The sequence below is a fragment of the Poecilia mexicana genome, unplaced genomic scaffold, assembly GCF_051168715.1.
Source record: "Poecilia mexicana isolate PSO_F unplaced genomic scaffold, ASM5116871v1 scaffold_5, whole genome shotgun sequence".
NCBI classification, from domain to species: domain Eukaryota; kingdom Metazoa; phylum Chordata; class Actinopteri; order Cyprinodontiformes; family Poeciliidae; genus Poecilia; species Poecilia mexicana.
The window spans coordinates 2828823-2856385 of record NW_028263374.1 but is presented as its reverse complement, the minus strand read 5'-3'; the positions used below and the strand labels follow the sequence as shown (position 1 = coordinate 2856385).

At 39.3% G+C, this 27563-nt stretch overlaps 1 protein-coding gene across 2 annotated transcripts in view; it reads left to right on the top strand.

Annotated features, from left to right (window-relative positions):
* nfasca (neurofascin homolog (chicken) a) overlaps positions 1–15873 on the top strand; it is a 71657-nt gene extending 55784 nt beyond the window's left edge. The window contains exons 31-34 of one of the 2 annotated variants that reach the window (XM_088005328.1): positions 1323–1466; positions 4008–4136; positions 5829–5898; positions 10187–15873. In XM_088005328.1, the coding sequence (XP_087861454.1) occupies positions 1323–1466; positions 4008–4136; positions 5829–5898; positions 10187–10415 (572 nt within the window). In that variant the 3' untranslated portion in view covers positions 10416–15873. The remainder of the gene's footprint in view (positions 1–1322; positions 1467–4007; positions 4137–5828; positions 5899–10186) is intronic. The other variant, XM_088005327.1, reaches the window with a different exon arrangement.
* Positions 15874–27563: the final 11690 nt, after the last annotated feature.

Below are 27563 nucleotides of genomic sequence, written 5' to 3'. Positions count from 1 at the left end.
GGCCTTAAAATTCCTAACTGGAGGTCGTCTGAGTCCGACTTCGGGGAGCGTTCCGGTTGATTTTTACGACTGGGAAATTGAAATTTCCGAGTTCTAACTACAAAGGGAATGGAACATTATTCTTAAATTTGTTTTGTATGCTTTCTTTCATCACACTGCGATGGGTCTACCCCTCAGACTATGACTGTATGAAAAGGAGAATGAAGGTTTTCTGTTTCTTGGCCACTTTGAGCCCTGAATGCACTCTGACTAAACGGATCAGAAAGGAAGAAATGAACAAAAGGGGAATGATGGGATTGATTTGCTGCTCCTTTAATCCCATGTGATTTCCAGGGTCAAGTCTAAAAGCTTTGACTCTTAGAAAGCCTGGCTGGCAACTTCCTTCATCCCATCATAATCATCATCATCATCATCCCTTTATGCTCCCCTGAGTATTTCCGGATGGGAATGCAGACTGAGTGCAGGTCTTGGAAATGAAATCAGCTGAAACATTGTGGATAACCAGAAACTTCCTGTCGTGTCCTTCACTTCCACAAGGTCAACTTAGAACCTGAGTGAACTCAGACTGATTTATTTTTCCACAGCCTCAGTAGAGGCGCACCGATGTCCCTCGGTATTGTGTCTGCATGTAAACTGCATGTCTCCGGCGTAGAATGGCTTTGAGCTGATGTTGTCAGATGACATCATGCCTTTGAAATGGTTGACCACGTGGCGCCTGATGTCATCAGCTAATACTCCCTCCTGTTTGCTGCCACTTCCGAGTCATGACTGTCGCTCGTCCCGGTCATGACTGGCATGCCGCTCTGCCACAAAGATGCAAATGATGTTGCTGCTCTTTTCTGATTGGACTTTAAGAATATGAAAGTGTGACTGTGAGAATAACTTCACATCAACAATGCGTTGCCACCCAAAACCTTCACTTTTGTCCAATAAAGCTGGACGAAAACCAGACCCATAGATGCAGTTTAATTTGACACAATGCTGTAGCCTTTTGCATTTGTATTGTTTCCCTTTTTTATTAGAATCTTTCTTGAGAATTGGGCCCTTTGGAAATGATTAACTTTGAACTTTGACCCACAAGATGTGGAATTTATTTTCCTCATTTTGCTAAAGTAAACATGCCAAAGGTACACGAACGCATCTTTTTTATTATCTGTGATGGCAATGCATTGTTCTCATCAGCAAACCGTCTACTCACGCTGCGCTTTGCAAACCGGTCTCTCCGTTGAAGCACTTTGTGATCTCAGCTGCACACGACAGTCATCACTGTCCAGTCAGTGACGCCTCCGGAGTGTGATTGGCACCTTTCTTGTGTCTCCAAGTCAACAAAACAGTGGCAGTTGAAAAGGAGAAACAGCCGCCCGTTAATCTGAAGGCTCTGATCGCTGGTGAAAAGTACCATCTGAGGGTTTACTCCCAAGAGCTCAACAGCGTCAGCAAATCTGTCACCTTTAAAACTAAAGCAGGTGAGAGGAGAGCTGCTTTCAGTTAAACTTAAAATGGACATGTTAATTTGCAATGTTGTTTATTAATCAGGATGCAAAGTAAGATTTCTGCATCACAGTAAAAATGGCTGAAGGTTGAAGACCTTTCTTTCCTACTGTGTCTACGATGAATTTGTCTCCATGGTCTGATTTTGACCAACAAGATTTCAAAAGAAAAATAAAACTGTTTATATATAATTAATTTTATAACTGTGATGCAGTGACAATGTCAATTTTTAAAACTATTGATAAATTCAATTAGACAGAGTATTTGTATGCATACATTATTGCTTCAAACACCTCCTGTAATAACATGGCTGTACAGCGGACCCCTGGTGTTTGGATTAGGACCTTGGCATTTGAGGATTTTAGCTAAATGCTAAGGAATATAACTCAGACTCCTTCTAAAATCACATTTTAATAGTTCAAAAATGCATTATTACGCACAGTGGGAACCATCTCAAAGTTACGGTCTTACTTATCTTGGCTATTGGGAAGTGAGTGCCAAGGATAATGAAAGGCGTTTCCGGGTTGGTTTCCGACCAAACACCAGCAAATAGCAGAGTCAAGCAGCATTGTGCTGAGGTAGTTCATTTTCCCAAGCTGCATTTTTGTCCAGATATTTTATTTTAGAAATCCTCTACAGGAAAACACACAAAAAGACGGATTTTCTGTGAATAATTTGGAGTTACATTCAACAGAAAAACCCACAAATACTGAACCACACAGCGGGGGCTCCACTGTATGTTGTGCCTTTTTCTGTCATGGTATAAAAGGTCAGAAGCTGAAAGAGACTTTGACTGCTGAATACTGGGACCAGGACAGATGTCTAGTTGAACTTCAACTGTAGTTTAACTTAGCTAGGCATGCATATCTATTGGTTAAGATGTAACAAACATAACTACTACCTGACTGCTTTATTGTTTACAAGTAAATGACTTTTGTTTGTTGGGTGTGTGTGTGTGTGTGCGTGCGTGCGTGCGTGCGTGTGTGTGTGTGTTTGTATGTGAGAATGAACAAAACTGACGTAAAACTCAGTTTTTATAGACTTGAGCTGATGGAAATATATCTGATATCAGCCACCAGACTGACTGCAGCATCTGTTTGTTGCTAATTGTAATCATTCACATAAGAAGAACAGTTCATTGAAACAACATGGAAAATGAACATGGTGATATTGGAGCATCTGTTTGGACTCAGGCATAAGTAATGTGATCTGTGCTGGTTAGCTCTCTGCCTTCCAAACTCAACAGAATATGGATCAGTGATCAATGTTGGGTTACCTTTTATGAGGTAACCCAACAAAAAGTAGTACGTAGTTATGAAATGAAAGGAAAATTGTTAAAAAATAAAACAAAATAAAATCAGACAACTGAAGGTCACCATTGTATTCATTTCTATTGAGTCAATGGTTTGGTGGTACCGCCACCACCATGTTTCTCGGTGGGCCTGGTGTGTTCTTGGTGATGTTCAGTGTCAGTTAAAATTAGTTTTTACATTTAGGTAAAAAAAAAAACAACAAAAAACCCAACACTGATTGGAGCAGAGCACCTTGTTCCAGCTTTGCTGTGTCTGTCTGAATCAACTCTTCTTATGACTTTCTTTCAACAATGGCTGCCTTCTTAAAACACAACCCAGATTTATTGAGCGGTGATTAACTAACTGTAATGGTATCAGTACATTATCCAACCTCTGACTTGGTTTAATCACTGTTTGGATTATCAAGGTTCAGTGTTACACTGCTTCTGCTCATGTAGATTAGCAGATCATCGTCACCAGCTGTGCTTCCGTTGACCACACAGTCGCACAATTTGACATTTTGAAAATAAAGTTGTTTCACGGAAACATGGCAGTTAAAAAAAAATAAAAATACGTTTTTGGTGGGGTTTTTTGTCCGTATCAGAAGTAGTTTATCTCGCAAAGCTGCAACAGAAACACTTTTTTTGCATCACATGATCAACATGTCACAGATGTTGCCTCTGTTGGAAATCAAAGAGGAAGACAGGAAGCAGGTGTAGGATCATGGAGTGGCGTGATTTTTAATGAGTGTGAACAAGCTTACACACATGGGATTTTAATTACGTTTCTTGGAGACAATTGTGAAATCATGCTTTTTTGACATTAGCAGAATACTGACAGTTTTGCACATGTTTGTCATGGAAGCGCAGCTGTTGTAAATGATGAAATATATTTGATATTTATAAGCAAACAACAGATGATAAATCATCCCAACCTGAGTTCTGCTGCAGCTTCACATCGCAAAGACCGCTCATATAGTACCTAATTAAAAAAAAAAAAAAAGGCTTTATAATTTTGCTATGTTTTTAGGGAGGATGATGGGTAATTTAAATGACAAAATTCACTAAATTCTTTGAGTGTAAGTTAAATCTTCTAGAGAAAGAAGATTTCTGCTGCTGTGGATAAATGTAATTATGTAATGTGACAAGATATGAGAAAACTACAACTCTGATCCTGAAAACTGTCTCTCTCTCTCTCTGTGTGTGTGTGTGTGTGTGTGTCCAGCTCACATAGACCAGGTAGACATAGCCACTCAGGGCTGGTTCATTGGCTTGATGTGTGCCATTGCCCTCATTATACTGATCCTCCTCATTGTCTGCTTCATCAAGAGGAGTCGAGGAGGCAAATACCCAAGTAAGGCTATAAATTCACTTCATTCAAAGTGTTTTCAATCCTTCTTATGTTTTTGTTGGATAATGTCTGCAGCCCTCTGAATATTTGATTTGTAGAGAAAAATCCTTTTGCCGTTTATCTCAAACAAGAAATTCTGAACGATTTTCTGACTAATTAACATGTTTGATTATGTACACGAAAGTCAGACTCACTGGATCACATAACAGGTAACATTACATTCAGTCCGAGGAAATAAAAGTAATTTTATCCATAGTTATAATTATTTTTGGTTCAGACTGTATTACTCTGCCTTACATTGCTTTTTATGATTGTTTTCTTTTTTTTCTAGACTCACGCTGGTCAACAGTCATGCTATTGCATTTTTCTATGTTTTATAGGTATTTTATATTTACCTGGAATTCTATTAAAGTATATCTAGAACTTCTGTCTATGTACAGTACGATGGAAAAACATTTAGGTCTCCAGTTTGGACTCCAAAACTATTCTATTCTAGATTGACAGATGTTATCAAATTGAATTTGAAATACTTTCCTTTGTAGATCAAACTAAAAGAATATCTCTTTGTTGACACAATCACAAACATATAGATCAGAAAATGGGCATCTGATGGCCTAAACCCTTTCAAGTTGAGAATGCAGAGTTGTAATAATGTTTTACAGTTTCTGTAATGTCTAGGTTCCGGCTTCTTGACTGGTTTCACAAAATACCTCGGTAGGTGCTATGATGGATCAGACATGAAACTAACAGAAAGGGGCTTAACATGATGCAGACTGACAGAGTAACACCAGGTCTTCTTCTTTTTTGTGAGTGAAGAATTAATGACAGAAGATCTTACAAAACACCGTGGCTCTAATACAAACTCCAGCAGACCCCGAGTTACTGATGTGGTCAGTCTGACAGGGAGCAATCACAAATTAACGCATATTTTATCTGTTTAATCAGCAGTAACTAAATAACCCATCTTTAATCTACACTTTTATGATTTACAGTGAAAGAGAATCACAGTAAAGTGTTCATTAACACTTTATTTGACGGGGTGGGTGTCCATGAGACTGACATGACACTATCATGAACACGAAGGAGTCTTTATGAATGTCTATGACTGTCATGAAGTGACATTCAGTAAATAATGGCACCTTTGATGCAAAGTTGCTTTAAAAGTTGCATTTAAAGTCCATTAAATTTCCAACTTTGCATTAATTATCATAATTTACAAAATCATGCAAAGTTGGCACTTTTAATGGACTTTTAATGCAACTTTTAGAGCAACTTTGCATTAAAAGTGTCATTATTTACCGAATGATACTTCGTGACAACAGTCATAAACATTCATAAAGACTTATTTATGTTCATAACAGGTGTTATGTCTTGTTTATGACAGTGTCATGTCAGTCTTATGCACACCCTTTCAAATAAAGCGTTACCACTAGTCCTTTCTCTCATTGGTTTTCCCTTTATAACAAACCATTAACTGAAAATGGCTCTTTTAGTATCAACTCCAGTTATTGTCTGATATTAAAGTTTATTTGACGATGTGACCAAACAAACAAAAACAGAAAAGAAAAAAAAAAAACGTTTGTGTTTTTTAAACTGATCCCAAAAAGCTACCAATACATGAACTTTACCAACTGTGGAACTTTGAGCAAACCTTTCTTTTTTTTCTTTCTTTCGTTCTTTTTTTTTTTTTATCAGTTCGTGACAAAAAAGATCTACCCCTGGATCCAGTGGATCAGAAAGATCAGGATGGATCCTTTGATTACCAGTAAGTATAAACAAAGAGACAATTGCATTCACTGTGTCTTGCATAAAGTTAGTCAATTGTACAAAAGTCTTTTCAAAGTAGCTTCATGGATCACATTAAACAAGGAGAAACACTGTTTCACTTTGTGGAAAAAGTCTTTAGTGTGGAAAAAGGAAATCTGACAGTCATTTTACTGACTATATCTGATAAATACCATATGACTATTTACATTACTTTATGTATACATGCCAAGGCGCCTGATCAGTGGAGCAACAGCTCCTCTATTTTAAAGTGGGGAATCAAATGGAAATAATCTCAACATTCTCTGAAATCAAACAAATTCCTTCTTCAGAAGCCGTAACCACAACAACAGCAACTGTGAGCTCTTCAGCTGCAGGCTCCACATCTTCCTTAAATTTGCGCTCAAAATTGCTCAGCTAAATAAAAACAACAAAAAAGAACCATCATTAAGAATATATATATTAGAAATTACCAAATAATTACAAGTGATTATTAGAAATTAGGAATAATCATGAAAATCAGAAAACATCTGAAAATGCTCCAAAACGTTGATAAATCATGTCTGCTTTGCGTATGAAACAGCTACATATTGTCCTTCATGGTGCGTAGACCTTGGAAAGCAGCCAGCCAATCAGAGATGATCTCTCAATAGTTCTGAGTTGCAACCGAACACCGTTCTAAAAAACTCAATAACATGAGGCTTCAGAATGAAACTAGAGTCCTACGACGACGTCAGAGCGCGTTCATACAGAACAGTTACTGCTGTCTCCTCCGTCATGATCCAACAATAAACTGTCGCTGTTCAGAAAACCTTTACAGCAGCAGACGAGGAAACAGGAGCTGGTACACATCAGGACTGCTGTGTGAACTGTGTGCTGTAGCTGTTTTGTAAGTGATTTGTCTTTTGGTTCTTTCAGGTTCCACTGATCTCTGTGGTTTTGTCCTTTTTTTTGTATCATCTAGCATCTTCTTTAACCTACTATGGCTTTTATTAAACATACATAATCTGCAGCTAATAAACTCCAGTTCGTTTTGAAGAGTGGCACCATAACATTTACCCTTAACTGTGTGCGTTGGAGCTTCCACAGACCTTCCTGGTTTTGCCTCTCATATTGTTGAGACTATTATTAAGGATGTATTGTTTTTATTATTGTTGTTGTTATTATTAAGTAGCTTTGGTTTTGTGAAATACTTAGTGTTGTAAAAACCTCAGAAAATCTGTTTCCAAAAGAGACCAAGGTAAATCTGAAGGTAATAAATGTCGAACAGGGTGATCTGCGGATTTGCTCTTTTGTGTTAACACAATTAATCTGTTCCAATTAATCACGTTTAGTTTATTAATCAGCTCTGTCCGTTACACACCATTACTGCTAAGATTGTTGCTTCTATTGATCCCAGATCAGACGTTAATTTCGGTGCAAGTCCCTCCATTTAACCCTGTGTGTGTGTCGGTGTGTGTGGAAGGTTTCCCACGCATGCATGGAGCGGAGCTCGTGTTTTTGTCATTTCTATCTTTTTCTCTGCACCTCTTCTGCCCTCACTGTTCCCCCCCACGATTCCTCATACTTCATCCCTTTCTCTTCCAAATGCGGAAATGGTTCATCTGTCCGCGACAGGAACGAAAATGAAAACAGGTACATTGGTGCCGGCACGACTTGTGCATGTTGTGGGGATGGACGCTTTTTTTTTGGGTGGTTGCATTCGGGGGAGGGGGTGAAGAAAAGCTTGATCAGCCGGAGCTTGATCTGGAAGACCACAGAGCTTGCCATGTTGAATCTTCAATCAGATTCCAAAGAGGAATCTGTGTTGACTTTAGATGGATTCTTTGCCATATAGTATTTATTATAAAGATACGAAAATGTTGGTGAACAACATAGCTGTTTGTAGACTGATGGAGAAGGTAAGTTCTCTCTTTAGCTCAGGTGAATAAAAACACAAGGGGACAGTTTGCATGGATTTTTCTTCCGTTTTTAAAAATTCATATTTTCTTTGTTCTAAGGTAACCCCCTCCCCCCCACCATATTTCCAAATACTTAAACACACTCTTAATTCTATACCAGCTTCATTTGTATTAATATCCTTTTTAAATCTGTTGTGTTAAAAAGGACTCCAAAATGTGGATGGAAGTTTTTACCTTTTTTTCTTATTCAGTTCAGACATTTGATATTACATAAGTTACTTTTAGTATGACAACCAATATTAGTTTTCTGTTTGAATTGTTTGTTACAATTTGGCAGTAAAATAAAAATCCCAAAGTAGAAGCTTCAATTCAAGCTTAATTGAAACTTTAGCTTTAAAAAATATAATAAAATAAAAATCTGTACTAGGGTTTTTTATTTAACAGTAATCAGACAGGAAGGGGACAAAGGAACCGAGGTGTGGAGTCGAAGTCGGAGCCGCCACATAGAGCTTAATTTTCAAAACATCTGATTATAGAAATCATATCAGAATGTCGGTTTTATATGAACAACAGATGCTGCGGATGGTAAATGACAGCAGAATAAAACGTCCCTGCAACTGATTCGTTTGGAGAGAAAACAGCTATTGAACGTATTGCAAATTGTCATTTCTTCTATATTTATATTTCTGTTCTAACTTGTAATTTCATGGGAATAATAAAAACTCTTGTGGGCTATTAATCTTGATGGCGGCGCGCTGCTGAGCCCTCCATCCCACTGCTTTCCCAGTAACAGTGGATTTGCTTCAGAGTTTCATTCTGCTATGCTCATCGATCTCTGCATGCGACGCATCTCTTGGAATGTCCCACAGTCTTCAGGTTTGAATCTTTGTATTAAAAAAGGGAAAACATGATTTTAAATAATTGCAACAACTTATTTGTTTTGAGAAGAAATGAGGAAAAAAAAATCTGTCAGACTTCAGAGGAAGAGAGGATGAACTTCTGCGACTCATTTCATTTATAACCAACCAACACTAGAGGTCACTGTTTTCCCTTTTTTTTTTTTTTACCCGTGCACCAAAATTCTAGTTTTCACCAGGCGGTTTTTTTTTTCTGCACAATTTTGCAAATTTTCTCAAGCAAGCAATTTTCTCTGGCTGTAGTTTCCCTAAAAATATAAATAAATATGGGTAAACAGAAACATAATTTCTCATTTAAATTTGTTCCTGGAGAGATGCTATTTGCATATTTTCAGGACAGTTCTTCTTTTGCTTCTGGTTTCCATGGCAACATGTCGACACTTTGCCCTCATTTAACTCTCAGAAAAAACTTTGTGATTGTGACAGGAGAATAGCAGTAAAAAAACAAACGTGAAATATTTCAAATGACTGAACAGTTGATTACAAAAAATAAAAATACAAAGAGGTTAATTATCTTTTTTTAAAATTGTTAAATAGTTTCTTATAACAGAGCTGCACTTTCATAACTTCACATTTATTGTGTTGCCTGCCCTGCTCCATCTTTGTTTTATGGTTTATTGAAATGAAATTTGATTTGTAAATAGACCTGAAGGAGGAGCAATGGCTTAGAATATATTATAAATTATGCTAGTTGGGAAAAAATAGCACACTTTTATGAATTAGATTGTGAAGGAAATACAAAGTTGGAGAACAGCAGCACATAAAGATGTAGCTAGTAGGTAATTAATCTGTGGAGGCAGTGGTGAAGATTAGAGAAGCATTTGGGTTGAGTGTATCCAGAACCAGTTTTCAAAAAAAATGTGGGACAAAGTGAACCAGAAAAATGATTCTTCTCCAGCAATCATTATGTCGTATGCCTTTGTAGCTTCACTATTTAACTTGTATAAAAATAGTACATTTTTACATATTTGTTTAAACGGTCACTATGTTGTAATAGTAACAAATAATCTGTGAAAAAAATTGAGCTCCTCTACTTTCTCCCAGAGTTCCCAGAGCTAACTAAGCACAACCAATCAGAGCCTGGAGGAGGGTCTTAGCGCTGTCAATCATCCCCATGTGTGTACAGCTCATTCCCTGCCCCCACTCCCTTTTTGCTCTTTGCTGCACTAAACTAATTAGCATGGCCACCGATAGCAACCATATGTTGTTTCTCTGCCATCAGCACATTTAGCAATGAGTACATGAGGATAATTGACAGTGCTAAGCCCCTCCTCCTGGCTCTGATTGGTTGCTTTTGGTGGGGAGCAGTGTATTTCTTCAGAGAGCACGACATGGTGACAGTTTTAACAAATATGTAAAAAACATGGTTTTTATAAAAGCTACATACCGTAGTTTTAACTGGTCACAGTGTGCCCATGTCAAGAGGGCACACTGGTCTCTGAATCTCTAACCTTTCTGCTGGTCATTGTAGCAGCGACGAGGACAACAAGCCTCTGCAGGGCAGCCAGACTTCGCTGGACGGCAACGTGAAGGAGAGCGACGACAGCCTCGTGGACTACGGCGAAGGCGGCGATGGCCAGTTCAACGAGGACGGCTCCTTCATCGGCCAGTACACAGTGAAGAAGGACAAAGACGAGACGGAGGGAAACGAGAGCTCCGAGGCCACCTCTCCTGTCAATGCCATCTACTCGCTGGCGTAGCGGAGCAGCGCCGCTGCAGGACTGCCCAACGCCCCTCCGATTCCCATTAGGCACCTCACCGTACACGAGACACACACTTAATTATACGAGTATCTAACACACGGTACACGCAGAAACGCAGGAGGCTCTGTCTGGAGACTAAACAGGCTCTCCTCCATAGAGATAAAGACGAGGAACATGGGGGAGGGGGGGTAATCTTAGACCACAAGCCTTTAATTTTCCGTTTCTTGGCTCTGATTACATGATCCGTCGGAGGTAATCGTTGGACGGAGAGGAGAAGTTGTCTCCGGAGCGCCCCCCTTCTGCTCTTCACCCATGCAAAACTTTGAAGTGTGCCTTCAGTGGCGGCTTTGGATGCATCAGCAAGCAGTCTTGGTTTCTTTCGTTGGGTTTTCTGTCTCCCCCCCATCATTTTGCCGCTGCTCTGCCTGAGATGCTCCTCTGAATCTGAATCCCTGAGTCCACTCTGACCCCATCCTGTGACATATCAGCCTCTCACCATTAATCTGAACAGGATGCTGGCAGATATGTTTATCATATTGATACTTACTGCGCAGTGAACGATTTTCTTTTCTTCTTTTTTTGTTTTCCACAGCTGGTAGATGATGTATTGAATCCTAATAAATGCTGTACACAGTCCTGGCACACATTTGAGTGCCCCTTGAAACTATGCACAACCTCCATAACATTTTGAGTTTAATCTGGTTGATAAAAACATAACGTTAGGTTTCTGTTAGCCATCTTAAATCTGAAATTGCGTGTTTTTATTGACATGTTCGTCTCCAATCTTCAATCCAACCTTTTAATGTACGTAAAAAAGAGAGAGAGAGAGAGAGAGAGAGAACCCAGCACCTGCACAGGCTTCAGCCCCTCTTACATTCTACTGTAAAAAAAAAAAAATCCATCTTTTGAATAATAATGGGAAAAAACTAATATTTTGGAGCATGATATTAAAACATGTGCACTTAATAGAAACAGAAATGGTAGTTTTAGCAAGAAACACCAAAATATCAAACCCAGTTAATTCCCTAATAAGCAAGCAAGCCACCACTGCTCTGATTTTTTTGTTGCCATGGCGCCTCACATTTTCTTTTATTTTGAGTTCAAATTTGTTGCACACTATTAATAAAACATCAAAATCTGTAGCAACAGTATTTGGGTTCATGACAGAAAATGGAATAAAAATCTGAGTCTCACTCACACTTACACACGCATGCGCACACACACACACACGCACACATTGGATATTTTAGATTTTGAAAGCAGACTTTCAATTCTTCCTGTGGACGAAAAACCAAGGGGTGTCCAGATTTAAGGTGGGTTTATGCTGCTTCCATTCTTTGATTTCTTCTTACAGCCAACAGTCAGATGTTTGTGTCCACTATAAACCAAGTAAACTTCAATGAATGAGATATTATCACATCACCACGACATTTAAAATCAGATAAAAATTGTGCATCTCTTTGCCTTCACATGACTTGTAAAATCGTTCATGTTCTGTCTTAACCCAACTGGATGAACAAATCCACACCTCTGCGTTTTTCTGCCATTTATGCCTCTTTGCAGAGCCTGATTATGATAGTCATTTGTTCTCATGCTACTTTAAAGTAGAATTTCTACAGTATGGTCATAATTAACTGAATCACTTTTAAATGACATATGCTCTAATATGTTGATTTTGGAGAGGAAGGATCAGTATTTTACATTCATGCAAGCTGATAGATTGATTCTGTGTTCAGTAAAAAAACAAACAAAAAAAAAACTGTAGGAATAGTTTTGATTCCTATATTGATTACTTACCAAATTATTTATTCAATGCATTACTTTATTTTAGCCCTCAAGAGTGTGGCTTCTTCCACTCAACAGCACTATCTGAGACTATGTTCACACAGCAGGCAAATGCGACTCAAATAAGACTTCCCCCCTCCCTACCCCCTATATATCAATCAATCAAATTTTATTTGTATAGCACATTTCAGCAGCAAGGCATTTCAAGGTGCTTTACATAATTAAAAACAATAAAAACAGCATATGACATTGAACAAACAGTGAAAAACAGAAAAAGAGTAAAAAGGAGATATGACCCATATCCAACATTTTCAGTCCGAACCCGAAAAAAATCGGATCTGTTCCACTTCCATATGTGGTACTGAATCACGTACATATCCGAAAGTTTTCAAAAAGCATCGGCGGTGTGAACCGTCGTGCCGCATTTTCTCTGTCTTTTACGTCATTGACGAGACGTGCGTCGTAACGCTGCACCAGAAGAAGCAGCAGCTCTGGATGTAAACAATGTCTGAAAGTTGTAACCCTGAAAGTTATCGTCTTGTTATGATCTTGTGATGATCACTGTGGATAAACGTTCAGATTGATCCACAGACCGCTCTATCCATTATTACTGCCGTAAACAGAGTGCTGCTGTGTGACGTCTACGTTCTTCTTCTTCTCCTGCGAGTCGCTTTGGGACTGTAAACCGTTCAAATAGAAGTAGATTGCGGTCGGATTGAGTTAGTAGTATGAATTAAAACGCAAAAAATAAATAAATAAAAAACTGGATTTGAGTATCTAGACCTATTGTGTGAACATAGTCTAGCTCTTCAATGAATAACATTGATTTTTTTTTTTAGTTAGCTTGGAACTCCATGTAAATATTTAATTTAATGTATATGTCTATTACAGAAATAGTATTAATATTAATTCTACATTATATTCATATTTAATTTAAAAATAAAATACATTTTTGCCTTTTATTGTGGCTACATTTCGTTGTCAGAAATAGAATCACACCAAAACTTAAAAACAACTTTAGAAACATTTTGGCCTTTTAGAAACAGAGACATACAGACGCGCACACGCACACACACAAAACAATAACTAAAGAAAAGCTTGTGTTTTTAATCAAAACAGCCACATTTCTGGATGTTGTTCTGCTCCTGTTGTCACCATCATGTATTTATGTTTTTTTGCTGTGTGTTTATGTAATATAACTCCGCCCACTGTACAGAAAATCTCTATTCTTATTTACTGTTTGGCAGTTATTCTGTACATGCAGGTCCTGGAAGAAGATCTCCTACCATTTTGTAAATAATTATTGTTTCTTCCCCTTATATGTTCTTATCTAGAGAGACAGAGTCACACGTTGGTATCCCCAAAGCATCTCTAGCCTGTGACAGATTACTTCGACTTCACTGTGGTCGAGATCTGTGAGGCGTGCTGCACCTGATGCGAACTTTCTCTCTGCGCCGCTGCCTTTACAGAGCAATCTGACAATGTCAGGTAAAGCAGCAAGGCATCTCCTTGGCCTTTGATTCAATCAAATATCTTTTTGGAATTAGCACAAAGATACGCGTTCATCAGCTGTTCTGAATGACCTCGGACTGATTTTACTTGGGGAAAGTCCTTCATTTTCTTCCAGGATCTCATTTGAAACCCGCAAAGCAATGTCTGTATGTGCAGCCATGTTGTTGTCACTTTACTCTATAAATGTTGGTAGCACACATTCTTCCCGTTCATGCGGGCCAATAAGTACCTTTTGGCCAATTTATTTCGTTAGCTCGTTTGCTATGTTTCCATCCAATTGTCACGAGAATTTTGAACAAATTTAAATTCACGAAAAAGAAATAAACAAAAAATGCGAATGAGGCACATCTCCATCTACCAGTGTGGAACGAAGCAAGTTGGACTTAGAAATTTTTCCAGGTTTTGTGCCTCTTTAAGGCACAGACCCTCCAGGAACAACCCCACCCCAGGAGGCTTTAACCCCACCAGTGGATGGCAAAGTTCGCTACGTCAGAACCTATTCAGCAAATGTGTTCATGCACATTCAACATCTCTACTTTAGCGCATTAGCCTCCCCCCCCCTCCAGAAAAGCCACCAGGACAGACTGGCGCCCTGTCCAGGATGACCCCGCCTCTCGCCCGAAACGAGAGGCGAGACATAGGCACCTGGACATAGGCTGGACATAGGCACCAGCAATCCTCCCAATGGACAAGGGTGTTAGAAAATGGATGGATGGAAAAGCCAACAGCCAAAAATTTTTGCAAAATTGAGGAATTAGTTTTTTCAAATTTTCTAAAATGTGTATAAAAATCGTTGATGGAAACACGGCCACTGTTTGCAAGTGTTTCCTTCAATTACATACTAAAGATTCTAAAATTAAGTTTTAATTTTTTTCACTGTTATGCTAATGTTATTTAGTTGGTTACCTACCCGACCCGTCAGCATATCTCATGATCTGAATGCTACAACAGAACGTCCGTTCCGGCTCCAGCGCTTGTTCAGAGTTGTTAATAAGACCAAGAATAGAACAAGGCCTGCTGGAAAATTACGTAACAGCCACTGATGAGAATTTTTGCACATAATTTCACTGTTTATGTTCTCTAACCAATCACACAATCAGGAAGTTCTTCCAGGAACCTTTGAGCAGGTTTGCTGTAAAAACGATGTGTGCATGTGCAGAGCTGTGAGGAGGTGATCTTTAGACCAAAACTCATTCCTCTAACAGGCTGCCTTCCTCATTCGCTCTCACTTCAAAACAAAACATGTGACTGTTAAAAATAATCCACATTATTCCATACTAAAATCCATTTTTCCCTGTTTGTCTTTGTGAAGTTTTAATTAGTTGGATGAAGTCTTGGATGCCATTGTTCTGTAGTGTATTGTTGCTTTAAACCGACATGTTGACAAGCTTGAAACAGGAGCCGCAGCAGAAAGCAAGGAAAGGGAAAGCAGTGAACGATCCAGCTTGGAACTTTCTCTGTGGATGTGTCCTTTTTTTCCCCTCCTCTTTAAGATGTGGTCTGGAAACGTGCATCTCGCTGCTCCGTCTGCTTACATGTAAAAAAAGTAAACTGGCTTCAAAACCTAGCAACAATCTGCACACTCCTCGATTCTTAGTTTAGTTTTTTTTCTCCCCACCCCCATCAGTTACACATTCTGAAAGAAAATGTCAATTTCTTTTTTTCCCCTTCCTTTCCAAATGCTTCGAACTTTAGAATACACCTTTGATTCTGGATTTTGTAAATGACTGATCACATGGTGTATGGCTTTTTATGAACTGTCATATTTGCATCTCTTTTTTTTACCTACCATGCGCATCACAGCAGCTTGTTAAAGTCTTGCTTCAACATGCAAAGTAAAGCGTTTGTAAAGTACTCAAGAAAAAAAGTATACTCATCATATATGCGTGTATGAGATGTTGCAACTTCTGCTAGCAACAACTTCTTTATAGTAAAGCTATCTCCTTTTCTCTATGTCTGACTTCTGATTTCTTTGGTCCTCTGGGATTTTGTTGTTTTATTGACTCTCTTCCTCTGTGGTGATGGTGGGAGTGGCAGAGTTTTACTGGAGGAGTGCTTCAAACCAGTCCGTGATTTCTGTCATAATTTGTAGAACCTGTTTTGTCCCTCTGCGCTAATCAAACTTATTGTTTAATAAACCAAGCAAATAGCAGCACAACTGTTTCTGCTTACATAAGAATAAGTCAAGAATATGGTTTACCTTACATAACTGGATAAATCTGAAAGTGGTTTGAATTGAATAGTTTTGGAAATTAGATTTAATTAGCCCTAAACTAATTAAAATGAGTTGGTGCAATGATGAATGCACAACTATGGTCCTTCATTCAACTTTAATCACCTAAAGATTTCACAAATCACTAACCTGGTTTTAAATAGTATGTTAGAATAATATAGCCCACGTTTGAGGAGTCTGAGTATTGTTTTTAAGCTACAGCATGCTAATGCCATTAGCCATTACAGCTTACAGATATTGTAGCCCACCCACATTTCAAATTTTAGCTTGCTGGTTGTTAGCTTATTCGAGGCTAACACAAGTCTAGTTGTTCTAATGAGCAGCAGAGGAAGAAGCCAATCTGGTACATGATCAGCCTGGGCATGCTGGCTGTTAGTCTATCCAAAGCTAATGCAAGGGAGTAATTTTAATGCGCAATTGCGTATGGTTTCTGCTGTTACATATTCTGAAAGAAAATGTCAAATTTTGTTTAACATTTTTGTTTGAAACACAAACTTGTGGAAGTTTTTGGGGTTACTTAAAAGATGCTGTATCTATTTCCAGTTCACTCCCAAGATCAACAAAATAAAAAATCCAGATTTTGAAGAACAAATCCACAAGCTCACAATCAATCAATCAATCAATCAAATTTTATTTGTATAGCACATTTCAGCAGCAAGGCATTTCGAAGTGCTTCACATAATTAAAATAAAAGCAGCATGTGACATTGAAAAACCAGTGAGAAAGAGAAAGATATTTTGAAAAAGAGACAGTGTGAAAGAGAAATAAAAAGGTCCAAAGATAATAACTTCAGTTTTATTTCTGTTCAGCTGGAGAAAGTTTTGGCACATCCACACATTTATCTGTTCTAAGCATCTGTTCAGTGATTGGATGGGTTCAGAGTCACCTGGTGACACAACTATGTATCCTGTCAGATGCACAAATTATATACACAAAGGAGCATCTCACAGAATCAGCTAAGCTTTCTGTTTGTTTTTTGTTTTACAATGACGGACCTAAATAAATCAGGAACCCACCGACTTCCGCTAAAGATGTTAGTGACAGCTTTAGACCAAAATACATCATCCACCCGACACAATGTGACCACTACAAGACGAATGGGAACTCTTCCACTGATGACTAGCATGAAATAACAACGTCAGAGACTGGTTAGTGGTGGAAGGGTCAAATCAATCAATCTTATAAAGAGGAGAAAAGAAATCAGTCAACTGACATTCCACCCAAAAACGTCGCTCAGACCAGCCCACGTAGACTGCAGACCCCGAGACAAAGATCACGCCAAACGGAGAGCGTGTAGAGAGAAGGCCTTGTACAAACTTCTGTCTCTCACTTCCCCTCCTCCCATGCGAGCTCCGTCCTTATCTTCCACTCCTCCGTCAGGGTGGGTGGTGCCGCATGGCTAGTAGTGCCTCACTAAGCAGACAACTTATCCACACATCCAGCCCCAGTTGGGAATTACTGCACAGGATGTCTAGACAAGCATGGTGGATGGGTGAAGGTGAATGGGCTGGGCAGGGGGACCGAGGTCAAAACGAGTGCATCATAAATTATTTAGTGGAGACACAAAGCAATCTTTATGAATCATTTAAATTCAGTGATTTATTATCTAAGCTGCCACTGAGGGTTTGGGTGTCAGGGAAGAACGAGGGCATCACAAGTTAACAAACGTTCATCTATAAACACCCACATGTTCTCACACTTTGCTGCTTTAAGAGCTTATGCAAACATGTAAGAAGAGTTCATGGTTATTAGCATGCTTTTATATTTGGTTATGATTGAACTGAAAAGGTGCTTCTCACCTTTTCAGCTCAAGATAACAGAATTATGATAATTATAACCGTTTGGCTCATTTAGACTTTACAGTCCAAAAATATTGCAGGTCAAATTTGGATTACAGTGGACTGCCATTCGCTGAGGTTAGAGACCACAGACGTAAGCAAATAGTGCTTGAAACATCCTTTTTTAAAATTGCTTAAATAACTAATATTCCTCAATATGTATTAATACACACAGATGAAACAGCTTAGCACTACTGCAGCAGTTAATGTCTACCTGTTCTTCAGGGTTCAGCCAATCAGAGCCAAGGAAAATGAATGCAGCTCCAGGATTGGCTGTTTTGCAAATCCCAGCCGCTAGTGAATCAGGCAGCATCTAGCCTAGGCCTAGATATTAGGTATCTCAGCTTTCTAAGTAGTATTTCATTTAAAATATCTTTTTAAAAAAATCAATGAATTAGATTTTTAAAAATCTATGTACAGATAAAATAGATTTCTAAAAAATAATTTAGAGTTACGTTCCACAGGAAAACCTTGCAGCAGGTGGCGGTCTACTTTACAGTAGTAGACTGTTGTAGACTGTAAATCTACAGTAGACTTAGTCAGTACCATCAATTGAAGTAAGTACGTCAGTTAGTAAGTACTGAAGAACTTATTAACTTCAGTAAGTACCTTAGGATTTAACTTCAGTGTTTGTTACTATAGCAGCAGAATCTGGCGAATTAAAGTACGAGTGTGCATTCTTTTATTCGTTGTAGTCTGCAAGCAACAGAAAGAGCTTCAATTGACATCCGTCTGGAACAAAAATATTTCAGAGATGAGCTGATGCGGCTTTTCTCTCAGAGACAGGAAAATAGTGCTAAGTTACATTTTTATTATTGATCCACCTGTTTATGGCTTGAGTCCCAAAATGTTCTGATTAGGCAAAGTGGAAGAGGCGGGGCAGGAAAACAATAGGACTGCTATTTGTTGCTGTGGCTGGTGTTTCCCCGTGTGTAATAGAGCTAATGGTCGTCTGCTATTATCTGGCTGCTGTGCCCGGACCACCTCATTACGTAGTCACTCTGCAAACCCCAAGAGAGAGACAGATGGAGGGCAGAGGAAGGTGGTGTGCTGTGGTGGGCGTTAATGTGTCACACTGTGATGACAGCACACATTAGCTGCGCTTCATGTGGCAGGAGATGGAAGAGTTTGGTGGCGTAACAGGAGGATCCTTCCATCAGGAGTTCTCCCTGAAGCTTACAGTCAGCTGTACAAGGAAGTCTATAGTACTTAGCGAAGCAGCTTTCAGCTTCTATGCACCACAAATCTGGAACAAATTTCCAGAAAGCTGCAAAACAGCTGAAACGCTGAGTTCCTTTAAATCAAGACTAAACACCCACCTACTTTGTTACCTTTAAGTCATAATAAATGAAACGCTGACCAACTTTTTGATGTGTAATGATTTTGGACTTTGCAAAATGTAACGTCTCAGTTGTTGACTGTGTTCTATTACTTTGTATTTTTGTGTTTTGATGATGTGAAGCACTTTGAACAGCCTTGTTTGTGAAATGTGCGACACAAATAAGCTTGATTGACTTAATTTGTGAAAGATTTGTGCATAAAGAGACAAACCTCATTCAAACACAATCACATTGGATCTAATCCATGGAGTTACTGTGGATCCCCAGCATTCATGGGGGTTTCTTGAGACTCCCTCTTAAAACACTTATAACTACCTATTTTAATAGTTCAAACACCTTAATGTGCAATAATATGTACAGAGGAAATCGTCTTGGCACTACTGCAGAAACAAGCAGTCTGCCTTATCGCTGCTCTTGTGGGTACAGCCAATCAGGAAGCTGGAATATGAAGACATAGTGCTGCTTGAAATCCCATTGGTTGGCGTCCGCAAAGCAGTCAATCTGGGAGCACCATTCATTGTTCTTGGCTCTGATTGGCTGCACCCTTAAGAGTGTAAGTATGAGAAACTGTAGATGTTATTTTATGTTGTTTCCACTGAGAATATTAATGCATAGTAAAGTATATTTAATGTTTGAACATTTAAAATAGGCACCTTTAAGCATTTTTAAAAGCTGTCTCAAGGGTTTGCAGGTTTTAGCTGTTCAGGGATGGCTGTGGTGCCTAATCCCAACCAGTACCATGGGATCCACTTTAATACACACATCAATATTACAATTACCATTGTGATTCTTATTTTTGCAGCATATTGAATATTTTGTTGTAGAACAACCTGGAGCTGCCTGTGCATTTGTAGATTATTATCATTAAGCTGAGGCGATCTTTTGAATTTTTTGATTGTGTGAAGTCATCAAAAAGTCACATGATCAGGCTACATTTACAATTTATTAGAACATTCAAACAAAGGCAGACATATACTGTATTTCCCATCAAAAATCTACTCATAACCTTAGGAAAGTTAGCTGGACCTGACTGTATTGGACAAGCAGGACATTCAGCATCCCCTGGGGTAACAGAAAATCTCTCCGGTTTCTCCGTAGGCTTTTAACCATCATTAATATCAGCAGTATTGATTGTGCTGCTCTGGCCAACAGATGGATGCAGACTCAGGACACAGCTGGACCTGCCTTCTCTATCCTTAACAACTCGGAAATATGATAGCCTGTACATGGGAAACGTGAGCTTTTCTAGACAGTGATGACTGATGCAAAGTGCAAGCTTTAAGTCTAGAAGACTGTTACTCCCACAAGCAATGACTACATTCACAATCTCACAGCTGGGATATTGATGGCTGTTCTATGAAAACCACAAATCTACTGTTGAACAGCGGTACAACAGTAGATCAGTGGGTTACAGTTTGAGGCCGACTACATTAACACTTAGATCAAAACATAGTCATGTGTTAGAATGTCTCAGTCCTAAAATTTGTGGCATGACTTAAAAACTGCTGCTGAAAGATTCTGTTTATTCAACCTGAATGGGTTTGAGCTGTTTTGCAAAGAAAAACATGCAGACATTTTAGTCTCAAGATCTGATAGGGACTTCCTGCTGTAACTGTTGCATTAAAGGGGCGGTATTATGTCATTTTTCAGGCACACAGTTCCATTTTATAGCATAATCAAGCAACTATGTTACCTTCAGTTGTCATATAAATGCTATGTATATCAAAAATGACTTAAAAGAAATTTGACTTTGTAATTTAATGCCTTGAAATTGGGACTCTGTCTCTTTAAGAAGCTCCTGCTTTTTCTGAAACTCCGCCTTCATCGCAACAATCTATTCTCAGCTTTTGAGCCTGTTTCAGACTGAACTCAAACAAATTTTTTTACATGGAGCCCTCACCATAACCCAAAACTGGAACAGCTAATGCATACATATTCTGTACATCTGACCCTGAAATAGCCCAACAATCTGAAGCATTGGTAGAGTTTCTCATTAAGCTCCACCCCTTGACCTCCATGATGATCCTGCTGACCTGTCACTAAGGATTTAAGCTGTTGCTCATTGCTGAAACTTTTGTGATTCCTCCATTTATCATGTGATATCCATTTATCAAGCAGGATGTCCCCACAGGTTATCATTTCAATCAGACTTTTACACATTAAACTCCACTCAAAGGTACGAAGAAAAATTTAACAATAAAATCGTTTTAACAGTTTTTTGGGTTTTTTTTTTTGGTGCAAAGATAAACTATTGCAGTGCCTGAGCCGGCTCTGTGTTTAACCTTTTTCAAACAGTTTTTTGTTCCAGATTATTATTATGAGCAGGGAGAACGGAAATAATGTCATTTTCCAGCTCATCTTTTATTTTATTTATTTATTTATTTATTTACATGAATATACGAGCCACGACTGTGGAGTATTTTGCACAAACACAGTAAATTCGAATTATGTGATGATTTCTGAAGTGTTGTGTGACATTCCCCAAACCATCAGATCTGCTCACGGTGCAGAACTGGAGAGCCCTCTTTCTTCTTACTGGTAAGACGACTCCACCCACAGCCCAGCTCCCCTGGGAGGACAAGGGGAGCGGGAGGAGGAAGAGCAGGGGAGGAGGAGGAGCAGAGACAGCACCTGCCACCCCGCTTCTGCCTCACTTCGAGGCAGCCAAGGCCCACAAACAAAGGATGCTCACATGGGCTCTGCAGCCGGTCCTGAACTGAGAACAGACTGGTGCTGGTCTTTTCCTTCATCACTGTGTACTTTTGTTTTGCTAAACACCCAAACAACTCTGAAGAAGAGTCAAGAAGTTAAGATCCGTTTGGGTCACTGGAAGGGATTTTCTGTCATTTTCACATTACAGTACAGTAACCAAATGTGATCATGTGTTTTACAGTAAACTACATTTACCAGCCGGAGGCTTAAAATAGTTTCTGTTTGGTCAGAGTTCCAAACAGAAAAAGAAAAAAAAAGTACCAATGACAATGAGTTATAGAAACGCCTGAAATAATTTGTCATTCTTATTTTTTTTAAATTATAACTTACAGGACAAGCAGCTTGATGTTAGATGTGGACAAAACTGTTTGTCTACTAGTAGAAATGGAGAGAGACTGGGACTCAACGATCTCACAACGGGGCAGAACTGACCCAGAGCCGCATCAGGGGGCAGGAGAAGCTGCCTTATAAATCTGCTGGAGGCCATTATGAGGCCCTTATACCAGGGCCCCAACTCCACCAGGGCCCCAACTCCACCAGGCTTTACCTGCAACCCTGTCTGCATCCTTACCCTAACCCTAACCTAAATCAATCACAAACTACATGCAACTCATACACTGAAATATTTTTGGGGGGGTTGAATAGAGCGTAGGCAGTTGTTTTCTGTGCATGCGCTCTCCGTCAGTGACGTTATTTATTTATTTAACGTAAAAGACTTTCACAAGGGTGTGTGGGGCGTTCAGGTGGTGTTGGGGCTCACGGTGGTCTGCAGCGCTGGACTATCGCCCTATGCGCACCAGGCTGTGGGAGCCAAACCGTTACCGGAAACTGACCCGCGTTGCCTTCAGAATAAAAGCTTGAGTTTATGTTTCGGCACAGTGAAACTGTTTAGGTTTCAGAGATACAATATTACCTTCATCTAAACGTGATTCCCAGGAGAGACACTTATTTAAACCAACTTGGCTTGCCATTCACATCATGTCATACTAATGTTACACACTTAAACAGTGACTGTCTAGGTAAATCTAGACAATGAAAACTTTTTTTATTGTGAAAAAGTTTGATATTCTTTGTCAGTGATTTTAGAAAGTGAAACCTGTGTACATGTATTCATTATGAATAGGTTGAAATATTTCAAGTCTTTATTTCTTTTAATTTTTATTGGTTACAGTCAATGAAAACCCCTTTATTCACTTTTTGCAGAAAAAAATGACTGTTAATTTTGGAAAGTCATGGTGTCATAAGCAACAGGAGCTTCACAAGGAGTCAATATCTTGTCAGATAAGTGGTCTCTCTCTCTCTCTCTCTCTCTCTCTCTCTCTCTTTTCCTTTTGCAAATTAAGGTCCCAGAATCTGTAGACAGAGTAGAGAGGCAGTGAATGAATCTTTGATGCTTGATATCCAGAGTGAAGTTTCCTCAGTCAGTGATTTGAATCATGACCTGCTGTAGCAGGAATTAAACATACTTTTAGCCAGTTTTTCTGTATTTATAACTGGTATTTTTTTATTGGTCTGATGTATTCTAATTTCAAATGTCATGTTTGTATTAGTAGAATCTCATCATAATTAACAGAAGCAAATGCTTTAAAACATCCATCTCTGTTTAATGCTTCTATATAATGTGTTTCCCTTAGTAATAAAGCTCCAATAAATGGGCTTTTCAATAATATTTGAGTTTATTTACAGACTGAGGGAGGAATAGCATAAACGCTGTTGTTACTGGTCGTACAAATGAGGGCAGTACTGCAGATTTTTGTGCGCGATAACAGACCGGAAGTTGTTGAATTTCCGCACACTTGACTACAGTAATGGGACAAGAACGCGATTCAAAGAAAGGAGGGATGACACTGAGGGAAGTGATCAGACAGAGGTAGAGAGCAGCGGCGGAACGGGGCTTCACTGGCAGAGAGGAAGCAACAGTAGCGACGAGGACCGAGCCCGGGAGGAGAGCGCGGAGGACAGCCAGCCCGACCGGCCGGCCAGCCGCCCTCCATCTTCCGTTCCAGCGACCTCCGTCGGAGCTCCCTCCGCAGCTCCGCAGCTCCGCATCGCCGCTCCAAGCAGAGCATCTTGGAAAAGGTAAACAACCCGACAGCACCATCCCCTCCCCGGTTCGTTCCAGATCATCTTCCCCTCCGGGATGCTACTGTTTTTTTTTTGTCTTACTCTGCGGTATGAAGCCAGGGGTTTACACAATAACACATCAGCTTATTCTTTTCCATCGAGCAGAGCTTCCTGCAGACAAACATGACTAGTCCATGCTCCATTTCCAGCGTCCTCATAGGCTGAGGCTGCTGGGCTGGTCCATCAAGTATAATGACCACCGAGAGATAAAGTTAATCTCACACATGATCGTTTGATCATGGCACATATTAGTGGTCGGGATGTATTAGGCAGAAAAATCGTTATAGTACCTCGGAATTAAGCCTGCAATAAGTAATTAATCAGTGCAATAAGTAATTAATCAGTGATAAATTAAATTGAGCTCGATAATTTCCATCCTGACGATTAATATTTTTTGAAGGGCAATTTATCATAATCCATTTTACTTCATGGTTTCGGTTGTGTAAGATTCATTTATTGCTTTTCGTTGTGGTTTATTTTGGATATTTAAAATATCTTCCATTTGCAGAGTGGAGTTTTCTGTACAAAATTAGAGTTTATTAGTCTTTGAGAGGGCGAATTTTCATTTATCTGAAAGAGATGACTTGAAAAATAGTCTCAAATTCAGCGTTATTATGTATCGCAATGATTTCTGGGACAATTTATCGTCCAGCAACATTTGCTATGGTGACGGGCCTATTCAGAGCTGATGTTACAAGGAGAAATAAATAGTAAAATTATTTGAGGGAGTTTGACACAGTCCATATTATGTTGGCTAATTCAGAGTGTCTTCAAAAGCGCAGCTCTGGTGGGCTTTGTGTCGATGGTTCTGGCAGAAATATATCAGAACACACAGTGGATTGCAGTTTGATTCTGTGGGGTTTCATACCAGTCCTTACTCTTCTATGGACCCCCACCCAGTAGAAATGTTCTCTTGTAGAAAGTCGTCTGTCTCGTCTTTCTATTTCCATCTTCTTCCTTACTCTCCTCTTCCCTTTTTTCACCTCCTATTTCTCATGTGTCAAACTCGAGGCACCGGGGGCCAAATCTCGGCCGCAATAGCTTTTTACATGGCGCTAAAGCAGCTGGAGAAAAAAACCTTAGTGGGGTTGATATGCCTGTAGATTTCTCTTCCTAGTCCAGAATAATTACATAATATAGTTCAATTAGCTAAAAGTAAAACGGTCTTTTCACTAACTTGCAAGATATCCAGTACTTATTCACTGAATCAGTGTCAACACTCTGAGTCAGACTCAAAACAGTGGAAAATGTCAAACTGGTGTATGATTACTTAGAAGTTTAAATCTGAACAAACAAGAGGCTGAAAAGAGCAGTACAAAATGGCAGCTAGAACTAATAAAACAGAAGCCGTAGCTTATTGGCTATAAGTGAAAATCCTCTCCATTGTTATACAGGATGAAGAATCCGGTCAAAGTTTCCTCTCCAACTCCCATCAATGCCATCATTAACTCTATAACAACAGCAATACAAAACTTTCTAGCAGGGGTGAAATTCAAATAGGCCCAAAGAAGTGATGCTGATTGGCCAAATGTTTATTTTTTCCCCTGCAACCAAACATGATGGGCTAAAGTCTGTTTGGGAAACTCCCTGTTAAATGAGTCAGTGGGGGAAAATAACTCAGGTTACATTTAGACATGCACTATTTAGAAAAAATGGTTTTAATAGTACAGTTTTAAAAAAAAATAATGTTTATGGATCATTTTTATATATTCCCACCCCCCCCTCCACATACGCCCCAGCGCCCCCTATGGACCAACCACCACTGCATTGGAGGACCACATACAACCCCTGGCAAAAAGTATGGAATCACCAGTCTTGGATGAGCACTCATTCAGACATTTCATGCTGTAAAACAAACTCAGATCAAAAACATGATACAATATTAAGGTCGTTCCAAAGTGTAACTTGTTGGCTTTCAGGAACACTCAAAGAAATGAAGAGAAAATATTGTGGAAGTCAGTGAATGATACTTTTATTGACCAAGCACAGGGAAATAAATATGGAATCACTCAATTCTGAGGAAAAAAGTGTGGAATCACTCAAATTGGAGGTAGAAAAAAAAGGACACACCCAGTCTATTTCCTTTCCCTAAATGGACACCTGCCCCAGATTAGATGTGCCCGTTAGTCATGACACCTTGGAGGGCTGCTGGACGAAGTGGAGTGGTGAGAACCATGGCTCCAACAAGAGAAATGTCCCTTGAAACAAAAGAGAGGATTGTGAAACTTCTTGAAGAAGGTAACCCTTCACGCATGGTTGCTAAAGATGTGGGCTGTTCACAGTCAGCTGTATCCAAGATATGGACCAAATACAAACAGCATGGAATGGTTGTTAAAGCCAAGCGTACTGGTAGACCAAGAAAGACATCAAAGCGTCAAGACAAACAACTTAAGGCCATTTGTCTTGAAAACCGAAAAAGTACAACTAAACAGATGAAGCATAAATGGGAGGAAGTTGGAGTCAATGTATGTGACCGAACCGTAAGAAATCGCCTAAAGGAGATGGGATTTCAATACAGGAAAGCTAAACGAAAACCAGCATTGACACCTAAACATAAAAGAACGAGACTCCAATGGGCTAAGGAGAGGCAATCATGGACTGTGGATGACTGGATGAAAGTTGTCTTCAGTGATGAGTCAAGAATCTGCATTGGACAAGGTGATGATGCTGGAACTTTTGTTTGGTGCCGTTCCAGTGAGATTTATGAAGAGGCCTGCCTGAAGAAAACAACCAAATTTCCACAGTCCTTGATGATATGGGGCTGCATGTCAGGCAAAGGCACTGGGGAGATGACTGTGGTTAATTCTTCTATCAATGCACAAGTTTACATTGACATTTTGGACAGTTTTCTCATCCCTTCAATTGAACAGATGTTTGGTGATGATGAAATAATTTTCCAAGATGACAATGCATCGTGCCATCGGGCAAAAACAGTGAAGGCATTCCTTGAAGAAAGACACATTCAGTCGATGTCATGGCCTGCAAATAGTCCAGATCTCAACCCAATTGAAAACCTGTGGTGGAGATTGAAAAAAATGGTCCACAAGAAGGGTCCAACCAGCAAAGCTGATCTGGCAACTGCTATCAAAGAGAGTTGGCACCAAATTGATGCAGAATACTGTTTGTCACTCATCAAGTCCATGCCTTAAAGACTGAAAGCTGTTATAAAAGCCAAAGGTGGTGCAACTAAATACTAGTCATGTATTTTGAATGGTCTTTTGTTTATGCGTTTTTCATGATTCCATACTTTTTTCCTCAGAATTGAGTGATTCCATATTTATTTCCCTGTGTTTGGTCAATAAAAGTATCATTCACTGACTTCCACAATGTTTTCTCTTCATTTCTTTGAGTGTTCCTGAAAGCCAACAAGTTACACTTTGGAACGACCTTAATATTGTATCATGTTTTTGATCTGAGTTTGTTTTACAGCATGAAATGTCTGAATGAGTGCTCATCCAAGACTGGTGATTCCATACTTTTTGCCAGGGGTTGTACATAGAACCTTCAACATAACACTTGTGTGCTTGAATATTATTTTATCAATCAAACTGAAGCAGCAGTTTTTATCTCTGTGTTGCCAAATTCCATCATTGAGAAAAGA